We start from the raw sequence: 27233 nt of genomic DNA on the forward strand, positions 1-27233 counted from the left end.
CATCTCATCCCACCATCCCCATCTCACCCCACCATCCCCATCTCACCACACCATCCCCATCACCCCACCCTCCCCATCACTACCACCATTCCCACCACTGCCACCAGTGCAGGTTGGGGCAGCCCCACGCTGTGGGAGGGGGCCACCATCTCCCCTCTGGCAGGTGAGAGCAGACAATAAGCAGCCGTGAAGCAGTGACAGGCTGGGACTTGAGCCGAATCAGCACTTCAGGGGCGATCGTGGCTGCTAAGCCTTGCGAATCACTGCTTGTAACAAGGGCAGGGCTGAGAGACCTGGAGCCTGGACCCCGTCTGGCTCCAGTGAGCCAAGCTTTTAAAAGGGATTCAGACTTTCTCAGGCTAGAGCAGCCATAAATCTACTTAATTGGGTCTCTCCCATACACAAGTTTCCAAGTGAACCCGCTGGAGAGATCCAGACTGGGCCTCCAGCCCATTTGTGGGTTATTCTTTCAATGGATGCTGCACTTGGCCCCAAACCACCCCACCTGCACATCCAAACCACAGTTCCTTTTCCAGCTCCAGAGCTTCTAGCTGCTCCATGTCCATGCATCCCACCTCTGTGCTGCCCTCTGTTCCCCTGTGCTGATGAGCCAGGGGAGCCCAAAATCCCCAGGGACAGACCCTGCTCCTGCACACGGCACTGCACATCCCAGAGCCACACCTGCCTCCAAAGCTGCTCCTGAAAGCATCACAGGAGCTGGGAGCATCCCAACACCCACTATGGTCTCCAAAATAACCCATGGAAACAACTGTGCAGCTTGGGAAGGAGGGGGTGGTAGGTGAACAGGCCAAATCCATGCTCCAAGGGGTGCCCCGAGCCTCTGGACACTGGTACACACAGTGGCAGTCACACATGGTGACTAACTCCCTGCTGACAGCCCCAAGGCCCTGGGCACACGGAACCAGTGCCACCAGTGGTCACTGCACCTGGGATCTGTGCTAAGCTGACAGAGGAGGGTCAGACTGGTCACGCAGCACTCCATGCCTCAGTCTGCCCCGGAGCCTGCCATTCTCCCCACGGTTCTGCATTACCAAGGTGTGCCAGTGCCATGCTGGCCCCCAACATGGCACAGCTGTGTCCTGCCTGGTTTCAGCACCCCAAACGTGCCACACAGAACACCTTTCCTACAGCCACCAGCAGACAGTCAGGGTGATGCTACAGACCCTGCGCAAAAAAAGCCAAAAAGTGGGGAAGAAATGGAAAAAAGCCCTAATTCCCCAGGGTCAGGCAGAACAGCACAGCCAGGCCCCAGCACAGAGGCCCTGGAGCAGCCGGCAGCAGCGGGTTCACACTCCCCACGCATCACCAGACGCAGGTTGGACATTGTGGAAATTCAAAATTCCAGATGGCTCTTTTTGGGTGGTTTTTTGTTTTTTTTTTTTTGCCTTGCCTCATTTCCAAGGCAACAAGACTCCCTGTCATCTGCCAGTTGCCATAGAGATTTCACCTGATTCTGCTTCAGCGGAAGAGAAAGCTGGGCTCCTCGCTGCTGCTGAGGAGCCACGAGCCACGACCGCCTTCAAACTTACTGGGAAGAGCAGAGATAAATGGGGCTTTATATGAGGAAGGCAATGGGCTGATTCAGAGGATCAAAGGAAGGAACTGCGGGTTTCTATAGCACAAATCAGCCCTTCACTTAACTGCTTCGGTGCCCTCCAGATGTGCCCTGCACCTGGGGACGTCGCCAGCTCTCACTCCAAGCTTTGCCTGGTGGAGGAGGGGGGATGTGGGTGCATGGGGAACCCTGCACCCACTGCTGACAGCGTATCAAGGACCAATCTGGCTTCCCTGCAGGGAAGGGAGGGCACAGGGCCTGTGCAGGTCACAGCCATGTCCTAACCCCATAATGACCCTCCCTCACTGTATACAGCCCTTCTCCAAAGGCCCTGTGATCCAGAGAGTCGAGGGGAGGATAGGGCAAATGCAGGAACAGCTAGGGAGAAGGAGATGCCCATGGGCTGTGCTCAGCTTGGCTTGGCTGTCTCGGACACCCCAGGCCCCCAGGGCAGCCACATGCAGGAAGCCACAGGGCACAGGCACCGACGTCATCCCAACAGCCCCACCACTGCCAGAGATCATCCATGGAGATGGTGTGGATGTGTCCACACCCCAAGCCCAGGTGCAGCACGTGATTCAGTCATTCCTCCTTCACCCCAGGCCCCTGCGACAGTAGCCCTTGGACTCCCAGTCCAAGATGCCCCAAATCAGTAGATCTGATGTCCCCTGCCTGGGGCTCCCTGTTGTTGATGATATTGAATCCCTTGGGCATGGGAGAAGGTCCCAGGCACTGGCAGGGTGCTCACGGGTGGCAGTCACCCCAGGGTACAAGACACCAAGGTGCCCACACCCATCCCTCCCCACTGCTCCCGGATGGGTGCCCAAGCCTGGCTGAAAGGGCATTTATCAGTCCCCAGAGCCTCTCCCCTCCCCAGCCCACATCCCTGCACTGGGGCCAGCGGAGAAGGGCCCAGCCGGGCATCTCTTGGCTCGAGTTGGCTCTGTTTTGCAGAAGAACAGTCATTAGCAGAGCCAAATTCCCCATTCCCAGCCAGAATACGGCCATGCTTGGGGAAGCTTTATATTCACAGAGACAAACAACTCACATTTGCTTTTTAACTGTTGGAATTGCACCCACTGGGACGGAGCGAACAGGGAGCCTTTTGTCCCCCTCGCCTTGTGACTGAGAGCTTTGTGCAGAGCAATGCGTTGCAAACACAATTCTCCCCGGCCTCAGCTGGGCTCTGGTAGACACTTGGTCTGTCTGTCCATCACCAGATCGGCCAAAGAGTCCTCATGTGTCTCCAGCAGGAATGCAAAATGTCCTCCCCAGCTTCCCCTGCAGCCTGTGGAGCTGCTCCACACTGAGAGATCAGAGCCACCCAAATGGATGTAAAACACAGCTGGCAATGGGGATTCTTCACCTCCCAAGTACCAGGGGTGGTCAGGCAGAGTGGCAGGAGGCTACAAGCAGCAGAGCTGCTCCCTGGGGTTCCAGCTCGCCTGGATGCAAGGACGAGCAGCTCTGAGCATGGAAAATCCCAGCATGGCACAGGCACAAAGAGCAGCTCATCGTGAGCCTCCAAAGAAAGTGCCCCAGTCACTCCCCAGACAGGGTGTCTCTGGAAACCTCCAGCCCACTGCTGAGCTCCCGAATATCGGAGCTGGCACTCACTAAGATGTGGGCACCAGCAGTCCTCAGAGCTGTCACTCTGGAGAGGGACAAGGGACAGCTCTCCCAGAGTGGGACATGTCCTTGAGGCACCAGCTGAAACCCCCAACTCAGCCCAGAAGCACCACCCAGGGATGAGCATCCTTCACTCCAGAAGAGCGAGACCCTGGAACAGCTGCTACCCTCCAAACGCTCAGCCTCAGGAAGGGGCTCAGCACTGCAAGCTCACCCTGGGCTCTCTGCAAAGCCTGGGGGATGTGCACCACGAGGGTCCAGCTGACAGCAGGGCCAGACCCCAGGGTAGATCATCAGCCCTTGCACGAGAGGGTCCCTCAAGAGCCCGTTGAGAGAAGAGACTGGGCAGGAGGCAGAGCACCTCGGGGGGCAAACCCAGCTTAACGAGTTCCAGGCTCGTTAGTGGATCTATTGTTGCCACATCCCACGGGAGGAGGGAGATAACACAGGCTATTTTTGCTTCCATCTGGGGAATCGTTTTCCTCCAACATGTACTGCCACGATGCTAATTTTTAAGGCTGATGATTAATTGATGTCAGGCTCATTATGGGGCCAACGGATCCCTCTTCCCCGGGAGCGCCAGGGACAGAGGGAGACGTGTTTTGACAGATGTCGTGTGAGCTGCGTGTGAGTGACGTCCTAACAACGGAGGAGAATAGGAGCCATTACCATGGAAAGCCCTGGAAATGGGAAGGGAAGTGCCTGCACGCGACCCTGGCGCCCCTCCTCGAACAGCCCCTAATCAGCCCTTCACGCTCTGCCCCATGGTTACCACGGCTTTGCTCCGGAGATAAATGGTCTTTGTGAATGCCCAGGGAGAACTGAATCTCCTGCCTGCGGCGAGGAGGGCTTGGCCTTTCTTCTCCCCCTCCCCAGCCTCGCAGGAGGGCCAGGTGCCAAATACACTCTGGCACCAGGAGCAGCAGCCTGCGGGGAGCCGGAAACAAGCCTGCTGCACATATGATCACCAGGATCCCGCAAGGCTCGGGCTCTCCCTGCACCTGCGGTCCCCTGGCAGCGGGGTGGGCGAGCACTGCTGGGGTGCCTAGGGCTGCTGGTCCTACCACACACTGGGGCAAGGTTCACCCCTGAAAATCGTGGCAGCATTTGTAATAGCAGCCCAGGCAGGGCTGAAGACCAACACGCATATCACAGATTTCGGGGTCCCTTCAGTCTGCAGCATCAGCTGCCCAGGTGATGTTCAGCCCAAAGCAAACCCCTCACACTCTCCCAAAGATGAAGCTGTGCATGGTGAGTTGCAGGAGGTTTGCTTGAAGAGGGCACCATGGCTCTGACAGCAATACAATGACCTCCTGCATTCTCCAGGTCTCCCATGCCCCTGCCCAGAAGCAGATGAGGCATCCTGCCAACTCAGTGGAAAGCATGGGGTGATCCTGACCACTGCAGATGATCTCCCCTGCCCACTGTGCCAGCTCCCCAGGGCCACCCTTGCTGCAGTCAGGGGCACAGAGCATCATGCCCTGCCACAGCCTGCAGCTTGCTCCCCTCCCCACCAACACTGCCATTACCTCTGCCGGCCTTGTTACTCCTCCACTTCCCTGGGAAAGGTGCCTAACCCACCGGAGACAGGAGCAGCACCAGCCCCACGTTTCTCCCCATCCTGGGCTTTCACACCCAGCACTCAGGACTCCATCCTGCTGCCCCACAGCACTGCCTCACACCCCTGTGCCAGGGACATGCTGGGTGTGTGCTGGGGAGCTCAGCAGCACCCGTCTCCCACATCCATACACAGCCAAATTTGACACCAGCTCCAAAGGCTGAGCTGCGGATCTGCCGGCAGTATTATTACAAACTTGTGTTAATTGCTGCACAGTGCCTTGAGCACCCTTCACAGGGAGAGGGATGCAGATAAACTGTCTATTCTTAGCACTGATGGTTCCCCACTCCTGGTGCCAGCCCACACCATCCTCCAACTGCTTCCAGACCTGCTCCCCCTCTCAGAGTGCACTTGGAGAGTCCTCACTGCCAGGGAAAGGTTTTCTTGAGCAGCAGATGTGTTTTTCCCACTAAAGGTGATTTGCAGAGAAGGAAGGTCCTGTCTTCTTCAGGAAATCTATTTGTGTCACAGGAAGGAAGGGCATGCTTGGGACCAGAAAGCTCTGTGGGAGCTACCACTCAGCCACTGCCCAGGTGCCCCAGGGGTTAGGGGCCAGCATGTAGGAAGTGTTCTTTACCTCCAATCCACCACCTGCGTTACAGTGAGTGAAGGGATGCCGACACACTTTACTATTCTATGCAAAGAGCTGCTGTTCCACCTACAACTCCAAATTTTACTGTGAGGCTGGCAGTACTTGGGACAGACAGGGTGGAAAATGCTCCCCAACAGGCACCAGGGCCAATCAGAAGGATTTCAGTGGAGTCTCTGGACTGTGTGCCAGCTCCTGTGGCTGCCCTCACTATGCACCTGCCAACACCAAGGGCTGAGTGACATGTGACAGCAGCGGTCACGAGCCTCGAGGCACAAGGGGTGAGTGGCCACACGCCTCTGGACCCCACACACTGACAAGCCCCTTCCCCTGCAGGCTGCAAGACCCTTTAAGCATGCCGAGACCACACCGAGATACAGCCCCCAGCTTGGACAGTTGGGATCCCCAGCCAAGTTCAAGACAATGCCATTCCCTGTGCTGTCAAAGCGCCAGCACACACCGTCCCACAGGCAGACCCTCCTGGGAATGCCACGCTTCAAGGATGGCACAGAGGGGTCCCTGGCAGACTGCAGCCGGGATTTATCTCCTCTAAGACATCTCAGCTCCATGCAATGGCTGCCTGCACAGCACAAGCCCTCTTCGCCGTGGGAAGCAGCTCTGCAATGTGCTTTGAGCTCTTCTCCCTAAATTTGCTGTGGGGGCCTGTCCAAGCACTGACGATGCACAGCCCAGAGCCACAACTGCTGCAAGAGAAGCTGAGCCAACACTACAGCTTGGGGGGAAAGCATCAGCCAAAAGTCACTCAAACAAGGAAGCAATTTGTCTTATTCTGGCTACACTCCCTTGAAAAAGGAGCGCGGAGCAGGGAAATCGGGATCACGTGCGGCGCGCTGACCGAGCACCCACCGCAGCAGCAACGGGGAGCGTTCACACCAGGAGCCTGACAGAACAGAACAGGGGAAAAAGGATGGAAAAAGAAATGCCATGTGACCCCTCGCTCGATCCAAGGCAGACATCACATCCAAGAGTTCAGAATATGAAATACGCACAATGAGCACCAGTGAGTAATTAATCCCTTCAGGAACACTGTAAGTGATTGCAGACAGCTTACCAAGAAAAAAAAATTGGAAAGTCATTGAAAAAATTACCATAACATGTTTCTTTTCTTTTCCAGCCTGAAATACAATGAGATCTGCAAGGAGCCCTCTCTGCTCTGCACAGTGTGACAGCAGTGGATTTCCAACAACAAGCTGGTTTTCCAACAACACTCAATCTACCTGCCAAGGTGACAGTTGTGAGAAACCAGCCCGGCCTGAGGGACGGCAGCAAGAGTGGCCAGTCCCAACACTTGGCTCTGGACTAGGCATCACTGGGACATGGTGGAGGAACATTTCTGGAGGGACAAGGCATGGCACAAAAAGGTGTCCACAATATTGCACAACTTCATCAGCAATTCAAACTCTCCAGATGACTTTCGCAGGTCAGAGCTTGGCTTAGGGAGCAGGACAAGCCTTCCTGGTGATGGGATTTGGGCTCCCTGGTGATACTCAGCTTGGTGAGCCAACCCCCTCTCCTACCTCCACCTCTCCTCTCTATCCTTGTGCTCCTTCTTGCCTTCTTCCACTTTCTCCAGCACTAACCAGCCACTTCTCCTTCTGGAAGGCTCCAGTTTGGGCCAAATTCTGACCCATTGCACCCAAAGTCCCACATCTGCTCACTACCCTGCACCAACAGGCAAGGAATCGCATCTGTCCACATCTGTCCCTGTGCAAAGCAACCATATGCGGGTAATCAACCCTGCAATCCCCCATGAACAGATGGACAAGCACCCAGAGGCATCTGCAGGGGGGTCTGCCTCTCCCCTTCCTCCAGCCTCAGTCCCCCACCTCCAGGGAGCATTGACCCCCAGCACAGCCAGGGGGAATTACAGAGCACAGCAGCCGCCTTTTACTTCCATAATTCCATGGTAGTTTTCAACTACTACTTCTACTTGTAAAACTGGAGTTTATTAAAAAGAGTATTGCAGAAGGTATTTTCTCCTGTCAATAAAGTGACTTAAATTAGTTGGAACTTTCAAATTAAAAACACAACCTAAACTTTCACTTCCACTCACAATCACTCTGATTTGGAAAACAGAGTTTTTTCCTCATGTCCTCTCCTGGGTTTTCTCCCCTCTCTCCTGTTCTCTCCTCACCATGTTTTTGTTTAAAAATTCATCAGGCCAGGGAAAAACGCTGGGGCAGGAAAAAGAGGAAAAAAAAAGCAGAAGAAACTGTAGCTTTTGCAAACCCATCTCAGCACAGGGGAGAAGAAGAGCTTCCAGACTCGCCTCCCTGCTCTTGGAAAGCGAGAGGCACTCGGAAGGACAAGGGAATATTGTGTATTAACCAACCTCCCGCATGCTCCAGCAGTGGATGCGGCCTCACTGACCCTCCTCAGAGTTCTGTGATCCTGCCTGGCCTAACAGCTCCTCCAGCATGGCAACCAAGGGAAAAAGGGATGGATGAGGCAGGAAAACAAAACAACCCTGTGTGTCGGTGTGGGATGCAGCCTGCTCTGGCACTGACCATAAACCCTGACTGCTGCTCCCAGCTCGTGACACGGCTCTTACTCCAGAAAGACAAATGCCAGCTCATGTCTGGCCATGGCACGGCTCTGAGCTGGACACTGGCTGATGTGAGGCATATCCCACAGCTGACATTGATTTGGGGAAGGACTAAGATGATGTTACACAGCAGCAAGGTCACTCCTGTACCCAGCGGCGCAGGGACACAAACACCATAGAACAGTTTGGGTTGGAAGGGACCTCGACCTAACACCTTCTACTAGACCAGGTTGCTCCAAGCCCCATCCACTCTGGCCCTGAACACTTCCAGGGATGGCACAGCCACAGCTTCTCTAGGCAACCTGTACCAGGGCCTGACCACACTTATAGTAATGGATTTCTTCCTAATACCCCTTCCTGCATCCCTGAGCATCCCTGCGGTCTCAGGAGTCACTCTCACTCCAGGCAGATTCCGCTCTGCTGTTCCAGAGCTTCCCCCTTACAACACGATTTTTGAGGACAGCTGCTGCACTCCCCACACAGGACGTGTGTAGCATCGGCTTACGAGTGAGCACACTCTGCCAGTGGATGAAAAGCTATATGGAAATGGAAGATCATTACCATGATCTCTGTGGAAACATCCCATCGGAGCAAGTTTTTTTTCCTCCTTCTTCTCTCTCCCCATGTGCACAAATTCTGGCACCCCACGCACCACTTGGCATTGCCTCAGCACTGTGGGTCCAAAATGCAGGCGTCTGATTTCTAAAGCCATTGTCTGGGATGTGCTATTGAGCTGCAAAACATGGATGGTTTGGGATGGAAAACAGGCATCTCCTGAAATACAAAAAGAAGCTGGCAACCCAGATTCTATTTGACTTTGAAGCTATAGAGAATGTCAACCAAACACAATTTGCTTTATTCCCACAAAGGCAATGAGAATCTCAGCCACAAAACAAACCCACACCTCTGCCCTGCAAGGCAGCGATGGACAAATGGGGAGCAGAGCGAAGAGAGCGTGGCTTCGCCCCACTGGTCACTGCTGCGGCACAGAGCAGCTGGGCTTGGAAATGCATTACCATGCTCCACCTGGGGATGTGAGGCAGGAAAAGCTGCTTTGTAAATTTACATTTGATTTGGAGCTCAGGGTTCGTGTGCCGTTCCATTTGCCAGTGCTCATTTCTCAGTTCCAGACAGGGAGGTTTGCAGGAACCCCCAGAGTTTCACCCATTTTAGTGCAGTGACTGTGTGCCAAGTACCTGCTGTTCCCTTTTGAAAGTGAGCAGGGTGGGAAGTGCCCAGCGGTGCAAACAGCCGCTGAGCTGAGATCGAATCCTGCCTCCAGGTTACTGTACTTTCCCCACCATAATATCTGACGGGTGACCTCTCACTGCAGATTCTGCTTTCAGAGGAGCAGCTTTAAAAGCCCAACCTCCAGGCCCCACCCTGCACAGTCCTGAAAGCATCTCACAGGCTCCAGGATGAGATTCCCTCACTCATCCCCCATGCTGCTTTATGAGTGGGGCCGTTCCCCTCCCCTCGCAGGAATCAGCCACATGTTCTCCATCTGGGAGCAGATGCCCACGAGCCAATAAGCTCAACTTGGAAAACTTCACTGAAAATAGCACCAAATTTCTGAGTGCTCTACAGACCACGGCCAGATGATGGATATTAGTGCTTCAGCAACTCCAGGACGCTGTTTGGCACAGCACAGCAAAAGCACAGCTAAAAGGGCTCAGGGAAATGGAAATGAGAAGGCTGGAGGTGCTGCTGCTGGAGTGTCTGCCCTCCTCCAGATGATCCAGCCTGTAAGGAGGGAGGATCTCGGTCTGCTGGTGAATCAGCCCCCAAGTGCTGCTGTACGCAGCCTGGAGTGTTGAAGGACACCGGCTTTGGCCTTACAGCAATCCCTGGCATCGCTGGGGCACAGGGCAGAGTCCTGGGGAGAAAGGTGAGGCACCACGTAGGGCAGGGCCCCTCACTGCCCCATCCCAGGCATGTCGGTGGCACCACCAGCACAGGGCTGAGGAGCAAGAGGCCTGGGGTAGGTTCTGGGCACTGCTCCTCCCCACAGGGTCAGGGTCAGGATCAAAAGCAGCCAGCTTTTGATGCATTCAACCACCCGACAGTGGGAGACAGGAGGTCCAGACAGTGACAAATCCAGCCTCGAACCACCCTGGTTGAGACATCAAAATGGAATTTGCCAAAGGACCTTGCACTGATGAGCTGTGAGCTCCAGGCTACATACAGCCTGGAGCAGAGAAGACTCAGACCTGCTGGGAGCCATGGAAATGCTCGTACTTCCCCTTGGCCAGCAATCACACATTCTCCAGGCCACGCAGGGTTTTAACCCCGCTGAGTCTATGTACATGTACCACCACTACCAGGAGCCAACAGGTGCCAACTGGCCCCTCTACCCCCAGGGCCTCTCTTCATTGCCCACCCTGAGGTGCAATGCATGGCCTGTCCAGGGTGATTCCAATTCCCTGGAAGGGTTTTTGTTACATTTTTAAATGAACCTGGGGTCCGGGAGAGGCAGGAGTGTAGGGCAGCCACCTTCCACTACACCCAGTGGATGGGGCAGTCCCAGAGAAAAGCCCCCAGGCTGTCCCCATTGACTCCCCACAGCTGCTTCCCTCCAGCAGCCCTGCCCTGCCCTGATGCAGCAGGACAGAAAGCCCCATGCCAAGCACCAATGCAGCCAGACTCCATTTACTCCCACCCTTCAGTCTGCAGAAACCTCAAGTCCTGCACAGCTCGGCTGCAGTGCAAGTCCAGCTCCTTAGGATTCGGCACATGCTCCTCTGGGCTCACAGCAGCAGAATTTTGAGGACATCATCTGTCCGTCCTCCCTGCTGGGATGGGAGCAAGCTGAATGTCATTATTTCCCTTGCTTCTGCACTGCCTGTTGGGAGTCTGGAACCATCTCCTTGTCACTCCCTTGGTGCAGTGAAGGTCTGGAGGCTAAATGCAAGGTGGCTGTGAAAGGCCACAGCTGGGTGGCCAGGGGTCCTGCACCGATGGTGGCCTCAGCACACTTGGCTCCACATTGGTCCTGCCCTGGCAGAGCTGGACAGTCCCAGGTTCCAGCCAGAATCTATCAAATGCCTTTCCTCCTGCTCTTAAGATGAGGGGAACTTTGCTGTCCCCTCTCCTGCAAAGCAGTGCTCCCACCTTGGAGCCTGCCAAAACAACCCTGCCTTACCGAATTTCACCACTGCCAGGTTGGCCCATGACTCTGTACCCACCCTGGCAAAGCTGCCTCAGGCCTCTGAACCACCGAAGCTGGGAGAAACCTTGGGATATGGGAGCAAGCATCCACGAGGCCATCAAAGTGTCCCCTGCAGCACCACAATGGGAAATGGCCGGGGAGGGATGTGCTGGCCCCATCGAATGGCCCACAGCGCGTTTTCTGCCAGCCCCAGCTCACCTCGGGGAGCTCCCGCATCACAGCGATCAATGTGAATTAGCTGCTATCTATTCTTCCACTTGTTTGCATCAGCTTGGAAATACAACGCCAGACCAGAGATAAAGTGAACTGGAAATACCCCGGCAGTGTCTAACACTTCCAGCCCGAGGGGTTCATTCAGCTGATGAGTTTCACCACCACAGGTTCCAGCCCAAAGAGCAGTTTCCTGCACACCCCATGCACATCCCTCCCTGACAGCGCCCGCATCTCACATGCTGGGCTATGAAAGGGCTGCTCTCTGTGAGGTGGATTTCACAGAGCCCAAACCGCTCCTGCCACGCTCCCTGCAAAAGCTGATGATGTCCTGACAAGGATTGGGCCACAAAGCCCTGCCATGATTAACCAGCTGAATCTCCAGGCCAGAAAAAACACTGGGGTAAACCCCTTTTAGTGTCAATCCAGGCTGGCACAGGAGCACAACAGACCCCAAGCTGACATGTGGGAAGCCTGAGATGACGACGCTGCGCATGGGCGACAAACGCGTGATTTTGAGAAGTGTCTCCTCAGTGAGTTATTCTCAGTGCACAGCAATGCTGAAAGCTCACACGCTATAAATAGCCAGCAACAGAGTTGTACCTGCGCTGCAGCTTTGAACGTGCTTCAAGCCAGCCCGTGGAATTGGGAGAGCCAGGCTGGGGCAGAGCCAGTGCCAGGGATGCTTGAGGCCCATGACAAAGCAGAGGTGTAAGCTTCAGGCAGTCTGGGCTCCCAACAGAACCAGAAAGGACTAGGTTTGGCCAGGACTGGGTGCTCTTGAAGAAGCTTATCTGGTTGCAGGGTCTCACTGCCGGCTTTGTCACTCTGGACGACACAACCCTGCATAAGATGCAGAGAGGTGGGACATGCAGCTCCCCCAGACACCAACCATGCAGGCTGGCACCCAGCAGGGCTGGCATGAGAAATAAAGATGGTTCCACTTTTCTCCAGTGCTAAAGGTATGTCTCTACCCCTCTGCCATGCTGCAGTTAAGGGGGAACAGCTTTAAATTGAATGGAACAGGGTTAGACTAGAGATTAGGAAGAAATTCTTTTCTGAGAGGGTGGTGAGGCCCTGGCACAGGGTGCTCAGAGAAGCTGTGGCTGCCCCATCCCTGGAAATGTCCAAGGCCAGGCTGGATGGGACTTGGAGCAATCTGGTCTAGTGGAAGGTGTCCCGGCCCATGGCAGGGGATGGAACAAGATGATCTCTAATGGTTTAACCCAAACCATTCTATGGTTCTGCAATGTCCCCTCCAGCTCACACAGCACAGGCTGCTGCACCCATGGCACAGCTCTGCCTGTTTTTCTGGGTTACATGAAAACAACCAGAACCTCCAGCAGCTTCAACAAGGACCTCAGCCATGAGCCATCCTTCCAGCTCACCAAGCAAGAGAGGTGCCGATCCCACAGTCGACGCCAGCCGACCGGCTGGTGAGCCAACGAGCTGGCACAGAGCCCGGCCCTCCTGCTGCATCACCTGTGGCTGCGAGTCAGGCTCACAACCTGCCGAGGGAACCGCGGCTTCGTGAGCGCAGCTCAAACCCTCAATTTGAGTTCCCCACTGAAAGGCACCTCCTAGGTCCCTCCTAGCCAGCTCACCATCCCCCCTCTACCCACCAGGCAAGATCCAGCCTGAGGGGAAGGCAGAGCAGCCCCGCCTTTACATCTTCAGACACTAATTTCTGGATTTGCCATAAAATTTTTCTGTAATTTCAGGGGGATGCTTGAGGCCAGACCCTCACAGGTAAAGGGGAGGACTGCAAAGTGCCCACCTCTGGATGAGCAGGATGGCTAAGAAGAGAGACAACAAGGCTGACACAACACCACAGCGATGTGGAGTGATTAAGAATCACTGATACCTATGCCAGGTGGAAAATCCTGTGCTCCCAACATGCTGGCATGCTCACATGTTCACAGAGGTGGAGGCACATGTCCTGGCTGCAGGACACACCTGCATTTCACTGGGCAGCACGGGGGTACACATGTGCCCAACAGCTGCTCAGGTCCCCCCTCCAGGGAGCTCACATGCCGTGCTGTGCCAGGGCCACAAGGCTCTGGAGCCACCTCCCTGATCCATGGCTGCTCCGAGGAGCGAGAAAATGTCCTGCCCAGACGTGCTGAGCTTCTGCTCAGCTTCCCTATGTGGATTCCAGCAGGTCCTTCCAGTGGGAGATGAATCTCAGTCCTCCTCCTGAATTAATAAAAAATACATGATGTCCTCAATTGAACAAGACAAATACCAGCGCAAGGAATGAGAGAAATGCTGGCGTGAAACAAAATGTGGAAGAACTGGACTAGAGGAAGGACCAGCAAATCGGTGGGCACTGGGCACCACTCCTCAGTGTCACACCCGCCCTGACACAAGCACATCTCCATTTGCACAGCTTCTAATCTCAGCTCTGCAATGCAGCATCCCCTGACTTCCCAGCTTCCCGGCTGCAGCATCCCTGCCTTCCCAGCTCTCCTCCTGCTCAGCTCCCTGCTCCGAGCTGCAATGCAGCAGCGTGGGCAAGCCCTGCTCTCTCTTTTGCCCCTCCACCCCACCACGAGGCAACATTGAGCCTCCCAGCTGAGCTCCGAGCCTCACACATCCTCTACCCTCCCAAGCTCACTGCTTTCCAGCCAGAGAACCGGCAGCCCCTTCCCTGGCTCCCCCGGGAGAGCTGCTTCATGTGTCTGGAGGAGGACGTGACTTTGCAGGGCGGGGGATATGGCAGAACTGCACCGTATCTGATCTCCTGCGTCCCCACAGCTCTGCATGAGACACACTCAAGGTGCGAAGCCTGGAGAGGGCAAGGACTCAGCTACCACAGAGGGATGGAGCCATCCCACTCCACCCAGGGAGTGGATCCAGGCTCAGCAGCTTCACCACTGCCACCAGTACCAGGAACACTGCACACACACAGAGCCCAGGACACCACTGTCACAGGTACCAGGAACACCACACACGGAGCCCAGTACCAGAAACATCACACATGCACAGTACCCCAAGACACTGATGCCACTGCACACGCAGGGCACCAAAAGCCACAAGCACAGTGCCACAAAAGACACTCTGGACCAGACAAGTGACTGATTCAGAGGATGTGCCAATGGGTCCACCTGATACCGCACAGCCAGGCAACCTTGATCCCAACACTGCAGCCCTACAGCAAACTGCCCGGTCACACCCACAGCTGAGCCAGGGAAGCCAGGAGGCACACGCTGGTCATGGCAAACAGGCTGGCACTGGAGGTTGGCATCACTCATAGGTTACACACCTCAGAGGGTGCAGGCTCTGGCTCTGTGCTGAGCTGGAACAAATCCTCCCCTGTGCAGTGGGCACAAGCATCAGCCAAGTGCTGTCCTCAGATGCTCAAGTGAGAGTGGTCAGGGGGGATCTGCAGGTAGAGGGGACCAGGGACATTGTTTTCTGGCACCATGAGAAGCTGCACAGGAAGACAAAGAGCTGGGAACCTAAATGGACACAACAGGGTGATTGACTGTGGGGGGGGGCATGTGACAAGGGAGAGCTGTGGGCACAGAGACACATGCCACAGCATGAAAAGCCAAATACACAAAGCTGGGAACAGGGGCATGTGGAAGATGCTCTCCAAAAGGACCCAGTACTGCCAACGGTTCCCTGAGTGCCACCCACATGGAAGCATGCTGCTCACAAGGCACCAGGACCAGGCAGGAGCCATGGGTGGGCTGGGTCCATCACCCAGGTCCCACTGTGGTCACATCCCACCAGCAGATCCCAAATACCACTTCCAGAATTGCCATAATTTTCTATTCATTTACATATTTTCTTTTTAGACATGTTGGATTTGGGGGTGAGATACAGGCAGTCACTGGGAAAGCCCCATTTAAACAGGGATTTTCAGGCTCTTTGGGGAAAACTTTGTTTCAGCAGTGCATCCCCAAATATGTTTTTTTTCAAGTGTTTGCTCTGCTACCTTTCCATTTTGAAAGAAATTTTGAAAGACAAATCTGGATTTCTTTTTTTCTCAGTCCTTTTTCCACACTGCTGTAATCACTGGGAACATGGCACATCCCAAACAGCTTCAGCAGAAGAACTGAGGCCCTTGGATCCCATTTCCAGATCTTCTCCCCAGTCACTGTAGCCATCTCAGCTGGAGAAAGCAGACATCTACTACCTGCTGTCAGCTCCTGAGAGCAGGATGGAAGCAGCAACACAACTGTGTACCACTCCCCTTTCTCCTCACTATTACCCCAAAGGCAGGAGTCCAGCTCTGTGGGTAAAAAGAAATAAATCCCCATCCCAATGACCTCGTCACACAGGGACCTTAAGAGAGGAATAGCATTAGTGGTATCAGGACAGCCACAGCACTTTACGAGGCAATAACCTGCCCTCATCACTGTGAAGAGCTACTTGGTCTCTGACCTCCTCATGGTCTCCTGCCAGGGAGCCCGGCTACTGCTGCACAGTGCTGCCAGGGGCCCATTAGTGCTTAATTAAACCGGTAGGAACAACATGGGGCAGAGGGAGGAATGCCATGGGGCCGAAGTGCTTCTTTGATCCCACACTGTGTGTCTCCCAGCAAGGATGGCAATCAGAAGGGAATAACTTGGTTCCCATCTCCACTAGGGTCAGGAATGTCCTTGCATGGGACATCTCAGATGCCAGTCTTTTCTGCACTGTGGTTTACTTTTTAAACCAGAGTCAGATGCTACGTGCAGCTCCCGCCTGTCATGGAGCCCTTCTGCCCATTCCAGCCCTTGGCTCTCCTCGCCACCACTGAGGGGCTGCGGGCACCCACTGCCCACCCAGCACCAGCCTGCCCTGCCTGTGTGTTGGCACCACAGGGGTACTGAGATCCCACGGGTACGTGCTGCCCAGCAAAGACATCCCTGCTGGGCCACCTGGGAAGGGTAGCATGGCCCACCTGAGGGCTGCAGGACTGAGATGGGTTACAGCTGCACCTGAAGAGTTTGGCAAGGCTGCAGACTCCTGCAGCAAGCATTTCGGGGAACACCATCCCCCCGGGATCCCACGTGTGTCCGCCTGGGCTCTGGCCCACACAACACCGACCACTTATTCGTTGATGCGAATTAGCAGCCACTTAAGAGGCACTACATCCAGCAAGAGATGGACAAGGAAATGGCTGCAGAAAGCAGCTGCAGGATCTCGGAGGTGCTCTGGGGAGCTCTAGGTAAGTGCAACCATCATGCTGGGCACTACATCCACAGCCCGTACAAAAAAGCCCCTGCACCTGCACAGCCTTGTCCATCACACGTGGACATGGGCATGGCAAGTGCTGCACAACCAGCTCTTCCACCACACTGGCCACGTGCCCTCCATCCCCTTCATCTTGTGGTTGGGCACTGGCATAATTAGCAACCCCAGCTGCCAGCCAGCTTTGATGAGAAGCCTCAGTCTTTGGTTGATGTGAAATGTGTAATTTGGATGATGGAAATAGCCTCTACAAAGCACATGTGGTCGCTGCGTGCCCGGGACCTCTCCCAGCTTGCTCTTTAAACAAGGTTCAGCTACAAAGGCGTCAGTGCCATCAAACAGATGAGGCAGCGGCAGTGACCGAATGAGAGGTAACATTTGGCCATTACTGAATAAACTGTATTTTTGGCCAAGAGAGGCTTGGGAGTGCTTCTGGCAGGAGACGCATGAGGTAGAGATGAGAATTCAGGTGTGGAGACCAAAGACACACAAGGTCTCTGGAAGCCACTGTGGCTGGCAGGGCCAGGAGCTCAGAAGCTGTACAGGCTTCTCTACACAGGTCAGCAGTTCAAGGACAACCGTATCTGCAGAGGCTGGAAGTCCCTGCAATTTCCGCCTCTCTCTTCCCAGCACAAACCGAGCTTGTGGGTCTTTCCATGCCACTCTGGATAGCATGTCCTTCAGCAGACATAGCCAAACAGCTCAGGCTGATGTTTCGCTTGCCAAAGGGATTAATGAAAACAGCAGAGACCTTCCTTCCCTCCCTCCCAAGCATCTCCTGTAGCAACCAGGAGAAAGCTCCTCTCCTGGAGCTCCTCACCAGCCCTAGCAGGGTGTGAAGCCCCCACTCCTGAATCCCACTCTCCTGGGATCCCATTCCTTCTGGGTCCATCTCCGCCACAGGAACCACCTCTTCCTGGGGAAGACAGGTTGCGGAAGGTACCATCACCACTGAAGAAAGTTCCATCCGCCTGGATCGCACCAGATGTACAAGCAAAGGCGTCTGGAGGCTCAGCGCATGTCTACACACCCTCAAGTTGGGGTTGTGCCAGCACCACTGTCACACTGCTCCTTTCTCTCCACAACCCCAGGCTCCTGGTGGCATCCCCATCACACAGGCTGTCATAGATGTGCCAGGTCACAGTTGGCTTGGGTAAGTAGGTGTGACTCAACATCACAACTCCCATGAATGTGGGAAGTACAACCCCAAGGAAGGGAAGTTTCAGCAGGGTGATGCTCCTGCTCTGTCCACCCCAGGTGCTCTCCCCATCCGACTCTGGACACAGCCCTCAATCCCCCCCCCCGGCAGTCCCTATGTCTTGGAAAATTATTGGCAATACACAGAGGACAGATCTGGCAGAGTTTGGCCCTCATGGACCAGCTGACCAAGCCTTCAGATGCTAAGTGCAGTCCAAAGGGATGTTCAACACTTCCCAAGGTCAAAGTCAGCCCTGACTGATGCAGGTGGAGGCTTTGCAACACCCCAGAAACCAAACCAGTTGCTGGGGGCACTTCCACAACCATGATCTTCCTCAGAAAGTGCACAAGATCCTGTCTTGGATCTCTGGTACTCCAGAGTACTACAAACTGGGAGTCACTCCCACGTGGGCCAGGCCCCCCGGCCCCCAGCAAGGATTTCTCCTGGGAATGCTGAGGAAACTCCCACCTAAGAGCAGAGCATCATGGGGGGACACTGAGATTCCCCCAGGCATCCCAACACCAGTGAGTGGCAGTCTGTTAGTCCCCTAAGTGACAAATCCTCCTGCAATCCTGCCCTGCTCCCATGGCATCTGGTGCTACCGCGGCATTAGGGCTGAGGATGGATGTCTGTAAAGCCAGCTGTGGGACCATTGGGGCAGCCGGGCTGACCTCCAGCATCCCACCTGCTCATCCCCACAGTCTGCCTGTCCTCAAGCTCACTCTGTGGCCTTCCACTTGCAAGCCCTGGGATGCTCCAGCATCAGGGCAGACCCTGCCAAGGAGAGCACTGCTGCTGCCTCCGTGGCTGGGCACGGCCAGGGAGCCAAGGGCAATGGTCTGGGAGGCTCCATGCCTGCATGCCAGCACACACTGGTGCATGCTGTGCCAGGGCCCTGCTGGAGCTGGGGCTGTGACACCCCAAAGGCTCCTGGAGCAGCCAGGGGTACGCAGGGAAGTGGACTCAGCAAGTGCGGCTTTCCAGGTGCCTGGCTCCAGCACACACTCCAGCTCCACATCCCCAAACCGCCTCCCCCAGGCTCCAGCCAGGGCAAGTCTCTCCCCTTTCTCTTCATCACACAGCAAGGACAAGGCATCTCAAGCTAGCTCAAGCGCCAGAGAAGCTCCTGGCCCCCTAAAAAGAGGTCCCAGGCAGGGAACTTGAAGGGAGTGGGCACACCAGTCCTGCCTGTACTGCTGCTCCCCCACCACCAACAACCACCACGGCTTTACAGCCAGCCAGCTTGAGCACCACGAGCACCATGATGGTTGTGCAGGGCTCCCTTGCCACCTTCTTATGCCAGTTTGCCAGACCAAACACAGCTTTTCAGAGCCACAAGCCCCCACAGTCTTTGCCCAGCCGAGCCCTCAGGCACTGCCGGTTGGGATGCAGGGAAGACTGGGTGTCAGCGGGAAGCAGAGGTAGCCACAATTCCTAGAGATCAGCATGCAGCATGAGAGAATGGGCAAGGGCTGGGCTCACCTGTACCAAGACCCAATGCTGCAGCCCACGACAGGGGCAGTGGGTTCTGAGGTCTGGGGCACAGCCAGCGCTGGGCCAGTGCTCGCTGTTCTCATGGAAACCCACCATGCACACAAGAAGCTCGGGGATCAAACCTGCAGGGATAGCCAAAGCGCAGGCAGCCACAGCCTGAAATCGGCTCATGCAAACCCTGCAGCAGCATCCTTGGAGAACTCTCCTCTGCCAGAGCCCCAGATTTCAGTGGAGCTCTGGATCTACCCAAAATGGAGCAGCAGCGTGGACCCCTTCCGCAGCACCTCCACCAGCAGCTTCCCAAGGTCACCCCCAGGACGAGCCACCCTGATGGTGGGGACCAGCTGTGGCACCCGGCTGTGCAGCCTCCATTGTGTTTGGCGGGTGTTGAGACCAGGAACGGCCAACAAGACACGTGGGGGAGGACAAGCTTCACCACCACCTGCCACTGCTCCTTGTGAGGAGGAACTACCTTTCCTCCAAGGAAAGAGGCAGCTGACAGCACCTTCCCTCAAGCACTGCCTTGGAGATGCACTGAAGGCTGGAGCCCCGCTGCTCTGGAGCCAGGCTGGGAGAACTGGGGGTGTTCAGCCTGGAGAAAGCTCCAGGGAGACCTCAAAGCTGCTTCCAGTGCCTAAAGGGGCTCCAAGGGAGCTGGAGAGGAACTTGGGACACAGGCCTGGAGTGACAGGAGAGCAGGGGTAAATGGGATATTGGGAAGGAATTCTCCCTGTGAGGGTGGGGAGGCTCTGGCACAGGTTGCCCAGAGAAGCTGTGGCTGCCCCTGGATCCCTGGAAGTGTCCAAGGCCAGGTTGGATGGGGCTTGGAGCAACCTGGGACAGTGGAAGGTGTCCCTGCCCATGGCAGGGGGTGGAACAGGATGAGCTTTAAGGTCCCTTCCAACCCAAACTATTCTGTGCTTCTAAGTGACTGGGGACACTGAGGCTGATGACTCCTTTCCCCTCAGCCTCCCTTCACTTCAAGACACTGAGGTGGCCACCAGCGGGTCCCTCACGGAGTGTCAGGAGCCCAGATGCCTCCAGCTGCCACCTCTGGCCATTCCCACCTCGACGACGAACCCGGCGGTCGCGCCGGCCGCACTCACCCAGCATTTGGCTGAAGAGCAGCTGCTCCAGGTCGCCCAGCACCGTCACCACCAGCTCGGGGTCCACCTTCAGGTACGGCTTCTCCTCGGTGCCCGCCGCCACCGCCGGCCCCTTCCCGCCCAGCAGCTCGTCGTCGCACTTGCCGCCGCCGCCGCCGCCCGCCTCAGGGGCCTTGCTGAGGGGCTTCACCTCGGCGTAGGGCCCGCGGGGGATGCGGCTCGGCTTCCCGGCGGGCGGCGGCTTGGCGGGGCCGGCGGGGCGCGGCGACAGCAGCGAGTGCTCGGAGCGGGACAGGCTCCGCGACATGGCGGGCGCGTCCCGCCCGCGGGGGCCGCCGCGCTCGCCGCCCCCCGCCGCCGCCGCCCCCGGCGCTGCCGGCTTGGCCATGTCGTCGCTCCAGCGAGGCTCATAGAGCTGCCGCTTCTTCTCGGCGTCGGTGAGGAAGGCGAGGTTGGTGAGCGACTTCTGCTTGCGCAGGTTAGAGCCGGCCGGCAGCCGCCCCTCCGCGCTACTCGCCTTGAAGACGCGCAGCTCCGCGCCCCGCGGCCCCGCCGCCGCCGCCGCCGCCTTCGCCCGCTTCGGCATCACAGTGCTGCCGTCGGGGCCCCGCCGATAGCCGCGTTCCTCCTCGCCCAGCTCCACGTCGGGAAGGCTCTTGAGGTTGCTCCCCAGCATCCCCGCGCTGCAACCATTTAACCCGCCGGGCGCTACTGCTGCTGTTGCTGCGGCACCGAGGACACACCGGGCGAGACAGAGCGAGAGGCGCCGTCAGCGCCCGTCCCACCGGCCGGGGCGGAGCGGGGAGGGGAGGGGATGGCGCGGGCGGGGAGCTGGAGGGGGGGGATAGCGGGGTGAGCGGCACGGCCCCACCTCGCCGCTCCGCCGCCGGCAGGACACTGCGAACCAGCGGAATGTCAGGGGCGAACAAAAAGGGCCCGCCCTCCTCTGGCGCGAGCAGGGGGCGGGGCGCGGCGCGCGCGCCCGCGGAGGGCAGGGAGGGGAGGGGGCGCGCGGGGCGGGGCGGGGCCGGGCGGGAGCGCGCGCGGCGGAGCTCGGGGGGCGGAGGGAGCGAGCGGGACCCCGGGGACAGCGCCCTGTGCAGGACCCTGGCGTGACACGGGACCCCCGGGGCGAGGGATGAAGCTGGCGAGCACGGAGCCGGCGATGGCCCCGGCGACCCCCGCGACCACACCTACCGGCCCCGTCCCGCAGCCCCTCGCAGGCAGGGACGTGCCGGGTGCTGGGTGGGAGGTGGGTGAAGCCAGCGCGGGGGTCCCACGCCCCAGCACCCTGCGTTGTAGCACCCCCTGTCCCGCCTGCCACGGACCCCACACCCACCTAGACACTGCACACCCATTCTCAGGGGGGACAAAGCATCCCCGTTTCCCCCCCCAAATTGTGCAGCAAGAGCCCAGGGTGGCCCCAGGAATCCCCCGAGGGACATTGTGGCCCCCCAAACCCAGCGGGGCCTCTCCACTGATCCAAGGGAATTAAGGGCGGGGGGGAAGAAGGGGAGTGGGATCTGGTTATCATCATTTTTCATTAATTACCCGTCCCTTGGGAGGGGTGAATTAAGCCTATTTGGTGACCTCACGCGGGCTGCCATGGCAACCGCCGGGAAATATTGCATTAGAGCCCGTCACTGCTGCCGAGATAAGGACGGGAGGACAGGGGGCGGTGCGAGCCCCCCAGCCCACCCCCGGGCCGGTGATCCGGGGTTCAGCCCGTGGTAGTGCTGAAAAGCCCCAAAATAACTCCGCCTGGATGGGACAGTAAAGGGTGCCAAAAAAAGGGTGTTTTGCACCAAAAGGTGCTGCTGGGGCAGGAGGGATGCACAAGCTGCACCCCAAAGCCACTCGGGGTTTGGGGGCGGCTGTTGCCTGGGTGTAGGGCCCGCTGTGGGGGGCAAATCTGCGGGTGTTGTGTCGTTTGGGGGCTGGTGAGGTGATTCTTGGGGTCTCCCAATGCCCCCTGTTCCCTCTGGCTGGGCCCAACGGAGAAGCTGGAGCAGGCATGGAGTGAGGGAAAGGCTCCAGCCCCTTCCCCGGTGCCGAACCCGCTCGGCTTTATCCCAAAACCTCCCCAAGGAGCAGGGCAGCTGCACTGGGCGCATGCCAGCCCCGCTCGCTCCCTCCTGCTTCCTCCTGGAACATCCTCCCACTTGCCGCTGCTTTCAGCACTTTCCAAATCGGGGCTCAGCGCTGAACGCCGTTATTCTCTGACTGAGGTGCTGCGATCCCAGGTCACAGCCGGCCTCTGCCAGGAGCCACCGTGGATCTGACCGACTTCTGTCCCTTCAAATCACCCCGTGAAGCTCCCGGCTCTCTTTTTCCCCTTCCCTGCACATCTCTGGAGCATCCCGCCATTCTCTGCTACCGCTGCCCTGGCAACCGCCGCCCCAGCATCCTCCCTGGATCCGCCCCCCCAAAATCTCCCCCCAGAGCAAGCGCCAGAGGGGACTGGGGTGGCCTCAGCATTGCAGCGGGGAGCTTGTATTCAGCTCCCGAGAAAGGGGGCGGCCCGGTGGTGGGTGTGGGGAGCCAGCGGTCCCTCCGCGCCGGTTCCTTGGAAATGGGTCATTCCTGGAGCTCGCTGGGAAACGGGGAAGAGGAGGGAAAGGAGCCAGCCGGGGTGATGTCCTGGCGCCGTCCCCGGAGGGATCAGTCCCTGTGCTGCTCACAGTGTAGGGTTTTGGCCACGGAGGTCACCTGATGCAGGAACTGCAGCCGAGCCCCTCCCAGGGGAATTGGGCACCTCCAATGTGAGGGTTCCCCCACCGCCCCACTGGCCTCCAGCCCTGGCTCCCGTTCCAGCACGAGCCTCTGCCCCCCGGCACCGTCAGGGCAGGCCCCCAGCAGGACGCCCCCATTCCTGACAAACCCCTCTGGACTCACTCAGGCCTCTGGGTTTGGGGTCAGGGTCAGATCCTTTCTCAGGACCAGAGCACTCATCACCCGGGGAGGTGGCCCTCTCATGCTCCTGGTCCTCCTGCAGCCTGCGGGCAGAGGGGGATGAGGGTGGGTGAGCAGGGGCAGCTGGCTGGGGACCCCCAGGAGATGAGAACGTGGTGCTGTGGGCTCTGCCACGGTCTGGGGACACTGGTCTCATGGCAAGGGCTCCCGGGGCACCCTATTCCCCAATGAATCCATCCCCTGCCCCACACCAGCTCCCATGGGTGCCTTAGGAACCCCAGCTCTGCCAAATCCAGTGGGAACCTGCCTTTTGGTGCAGAACCCCCTGACCCAACCCCATCATTTCCCATGGCCACCCCTGCTGGGCCTGCCTGCCTCCCCCTGTCCCCATGCCCCCCACAGCCCCATGTCCCCCTGTCCCCATGCCCCCCATCCCCAGGGACTCACCGGTACTGGAAGGGTGCCACAGTGGCAGTGATGGGATGGCTGTGTGGGGGACCTGAGGAGAAGGTGATGGCCCCTGACCCAAACACGGGGCCCCTCCCCTGTGAGCCACCATGAGACTCATTCCCTGTCCCTGCTGTGGCTGTTCCGCTGCCCTTCCCAGGGGACCCTCCCAGCCGCCCCCCACCCCTGCCCTGTGCTAGGGGAGCTTTGGGCAGCTCGCTGGGCTCCCCCACCCTGCCTGCCCCTCTCCTCCCGCTGCCTGCTGCCTCTGGCCATTTCCCAGGGGACACCAGGGGTCTTGATGGGGCTTTCTGCCCACCATGAGTGGGAACACTGGGGCTTCCCTCCCTGCCCTCGGCCGGCTCAAGGCTGGCAGCTTTGCCAGTGCCTTTGAGCTTGAGGGTCTTGGGACCAGGGGCTGGCACCTTCCCTGGCTGAGGGGACGGAGCCCTGTGGAGGACAGGGGACCCTGGGGTGCTCAGGGGGGCTGTGGCGTGCAGTTTGCCGTGGGCCATGGCACGGGGCACCGGGATGGCAGATTGGTAGTGGCTGCGGCTGGTGGAGTTGATGTTGGCTGTCCCCTTCATCCTGGTGAGGCAGCTGCTGGCAAGGCTGTGGAGGAAGAGGAGGGTTCATTACAGCCCAGCAGAGCGAGGGGGTGGGTGTGGGGGGGCAGCCACAGCCCCTCGGCTGCACCAGACCTTGATCTTTCTTCCTACTGGCCGTGGGTGTTCAATGTCCCCATCCTGGGAGGAGGCCACTCCACCCCATGCCCCAGGGTGAGGACACACATGATGTCCCCTGACAGGACCAGGGCATATGTGACGTCCTCCCCCAGGGAGCCTGTGCAGCCCACCCCTGTGTCCCCAGGTCCCTAGAGCAGGTCCCTGCAGCAAGGACATAAAGGGACAGACCCTCACCAGTTGGGGCTGCACCACAGGCAGGATAGGGCCCTCTTGGCCACTCAAAAGTTTCTCCTAGTCCCGAAAACCACCTCCTGATCAACCAAGACTGTGCCCTGGCCCTCCAAGACCACCTCCCAGACATCTGAGGCCATCTCCTGGCCACCTAAAACCAACTCCTTGTCCCCTGAAACAATCTCCTGCCACGCAAGACCACCTTCTAGTGGCATGAGGACCAGCTCTGTGACCCCTTCTACTGGTGTCTGAGTCCCACCCCCACACTGGAGTGCCCTCCTCATCCCCAGTGTCCCCCCACATGGTGCCACCTGCCACATCTCTCCATGCTCTTGCTCTCATCTTGCTTGTCCTATGGTGACTTTCCATGTCACCACCCCTCAGGCAGCGCCCTGTGCCCCCCCCCCGCCTTGCCTTGGTGTTTTTCTCCATGTGATAAGGATGGGGTCTCATCCCACCCAAAGCACCCACAGGCTTTGCCACCACCGGTGACAGGGATGTCAGCACAGTCACAGTGAGTGGAGAAGCTCATCACTCCTCACACCCACAGGATTTGCCTGGGCAGGCAGAGCAGAGCTCAGCAAGGAAATCAGCCATGGAACAAAGCTCCATCTCCAACTACCTCCTGCCTGAAGCTCTCCAGGAAAAAAAACTCAAAGAAAAAGGTTTTCTCCAGGGGATGGAATGATCTCTACAAAGATGGGGACCTGTGTCCCCACAGCAGGTGCCACACATCTCCCAGGACACACATTCCACATGTTGCTCCTGCATGGTTTCACTCAGCCTCCTTGAAGGCAAACCTCTGGGGAGGGGAAGCTTTTAGAGCATTCTGTGGGGACCATCAGCTCCAGGCTGGCCACCCCCCATGGTGAGGGTTCCTCTATCTGGTGCTGCCTTAGCGTTGGGTGGGTGCAGCGAGTGCATTGGAGGGTGTACTGGAGCCCCCCGAGGCTGTTCCTGGTGGGCTGGGGAATGCAGCATTCCAGGTACCCCCCCACACACCCACCTGCTCTTTCAAACCACCCAGCTGAGACACAGCTTCTCCAGAGCTGGAGGTAAGCTGTGGGGTGCAGGGAGATGGCTCCATCACCCCGATGGGAACAGCAACCCAGCCATAGCCACTGCATTTCCCGGCAGAGGGTGTTACATGAACAAAGCCCAAAAATGCCCCAAACCACCCTGTTTTGCCTCTTCCCCAACCTGAGCTGCCCCAAGCCCTGCTCCCCACAAGCTTTTGGGGGTCTGCAAGGACCAAACCATGCCCCACATTCTCCCCACCCTGGGATGGCCATGTCCCTGCCACAGGCAGCATTGGGGTGAATGCACTCAAATTCCCTTTTCCCAGAGCCACGTGAACTGGATCATTTGATCGTGGAGCCGTGGGTCACGGGGAGAGGGGCTGATGCAGCGGATGAGTTCAAGGAATCACAGCGCCAGTGCCAGCACCAGCCGGGAGCTACAAAGGTCTTTCCAAGGCAATTTCGATTAAGGGGCAGAGGAAACTGACACACACAGCTCTGGGCTTGCTCTCCCTGAAGCCTCTGAAACACTGGGAGAGATTTTTCTCTCTCCCCACATCCTGGCTGAGCCATCTCTGCCTCTGCTCGCCATGGTCACGGCCCTGAGCCACGGCAGAGGTGGGTGGAGGCAGTGCTGGGACAGGCACTGGGGGGCTCTGGGACAGATCCGTCCTCGAGTCACTGCGGGAGGTGGGATGGAGGCAGGAACGGGGGCTCTGCCACTCCCACGTGGGCACATAGATCCAGCTCGGGGGACCACCACAGCCCCCAGGGCGGGGGCCTGTACTGGCACCAGCCCACACCCAAGGGTGCTGCAACGTGGGCAGCAGGAGCCAGGCAGGGCTTTCCCTGTGCCAGTGGGATTCCCGCACCTACAAAGATCACTCCCGGGAGCATGGAGGCCAGGGCTCAGCACCCAGCTGGACACCAGCTCATTTTTGGGAGCATAATGTTCTCAAACCAGCTGTGAATATCAGCAGAGAGCAGCTCCCCTCTGTCCCCCAGTCTGTTCCCAGGCTGTGCCCCACAACCCACACTTACAAACCCCAATTCTACACTTTTTCCCCCTCTCTTTAAGGCAGCCCCTGCCCTGAGAGTGCTGTGCCTGGAGACAGCAGTTCACAGCCTTGAGCTGCAAAACACCTTGTGCGAACACAAAGGAGGTGGACCTTCATAGAACTACAGAAAGGTTTGGGTTGGAAGGGACCTTACAGACCATCATCTCATTCCACCCCCTGCCATGGGCAGGGACACCTTCCTCTAGCCCAGGTTGCTCCAAGCACTGTCCAACCTGGCCTTGGACACTTCCAAGGTTAAGGGGAGCTTCCTCCCCATAGGTGCAAGGATGATGAAACCACCAGTTCCAAGTCACCCATTTCACCCCGAGGTCCCTCACACAAACACCTCCAGTCCCAGCAGCTGGTTCTGGTGGGTTTTCTCCTAACACAGAGGGACATCATCTGCTCCTCACTCTATAAAATCTGTCCCAAGCTCATCCTCAACCAACTCAGAGGCAAAATCTTCGTCTAGATTTATGCAGTGACCTTACCTTCCCAGCACCCACTGAGCACCACCAGCATGCAGCACTCCTCCAGCCC

At 57.7% G+C, this 27233-nt stretch overlaps 1 protein-coding gene across 7 annotated transcripts in view; it reads right to left on the reverse strand.

The window, feature by feature from the left end:
- The window catches only part of NAV1 (neuron navigator 1), a 74369-nt gene that overhangs the window by 36691 nt on the left and 10445 nt on the right, over positions 1-27233 (reverse strand). For all 7 annotated transcript variants that reach the window (XM_042015908.1, XM_042015904.1, XM_042015902.1 and 4 more), the window contains exons 2-4: positions 23700-24311; positions 23235-23335; positions 20340-21062 (exon numbers count right to left, since the gene is read on the reverse strand). In XM_042015908.1, the coding sequence (XP_041871842.1) occupies positions 20340-21062; positions 23235-23335; positions 23700-24286 (1411 nt within the window). In that variant the 5' untranslated portion in view covers positions 24287-24311. The remainder of the gene's footprint in view (positions 1-20339; positions 21063-23234; positions 23336-23699; positions 24312-27233) is intronic.

This window comes from Corvus kubaryi, unplaced genomic scaffold (assembly GCF_017639235.1).
Source record: "Corvus kubaryi isolate FWS band 111438036 unplaced genomic scaffold, C.kubaryi_AGA036_p1.0 split3-37355, whole genome shotgun sequence".
Classification (NCBI taxonomy): Eukaryota; Metazoa; Chordata; class Aves; order Passeriformes; family Corvidae; genus Corvus; species Corvus kubaryi.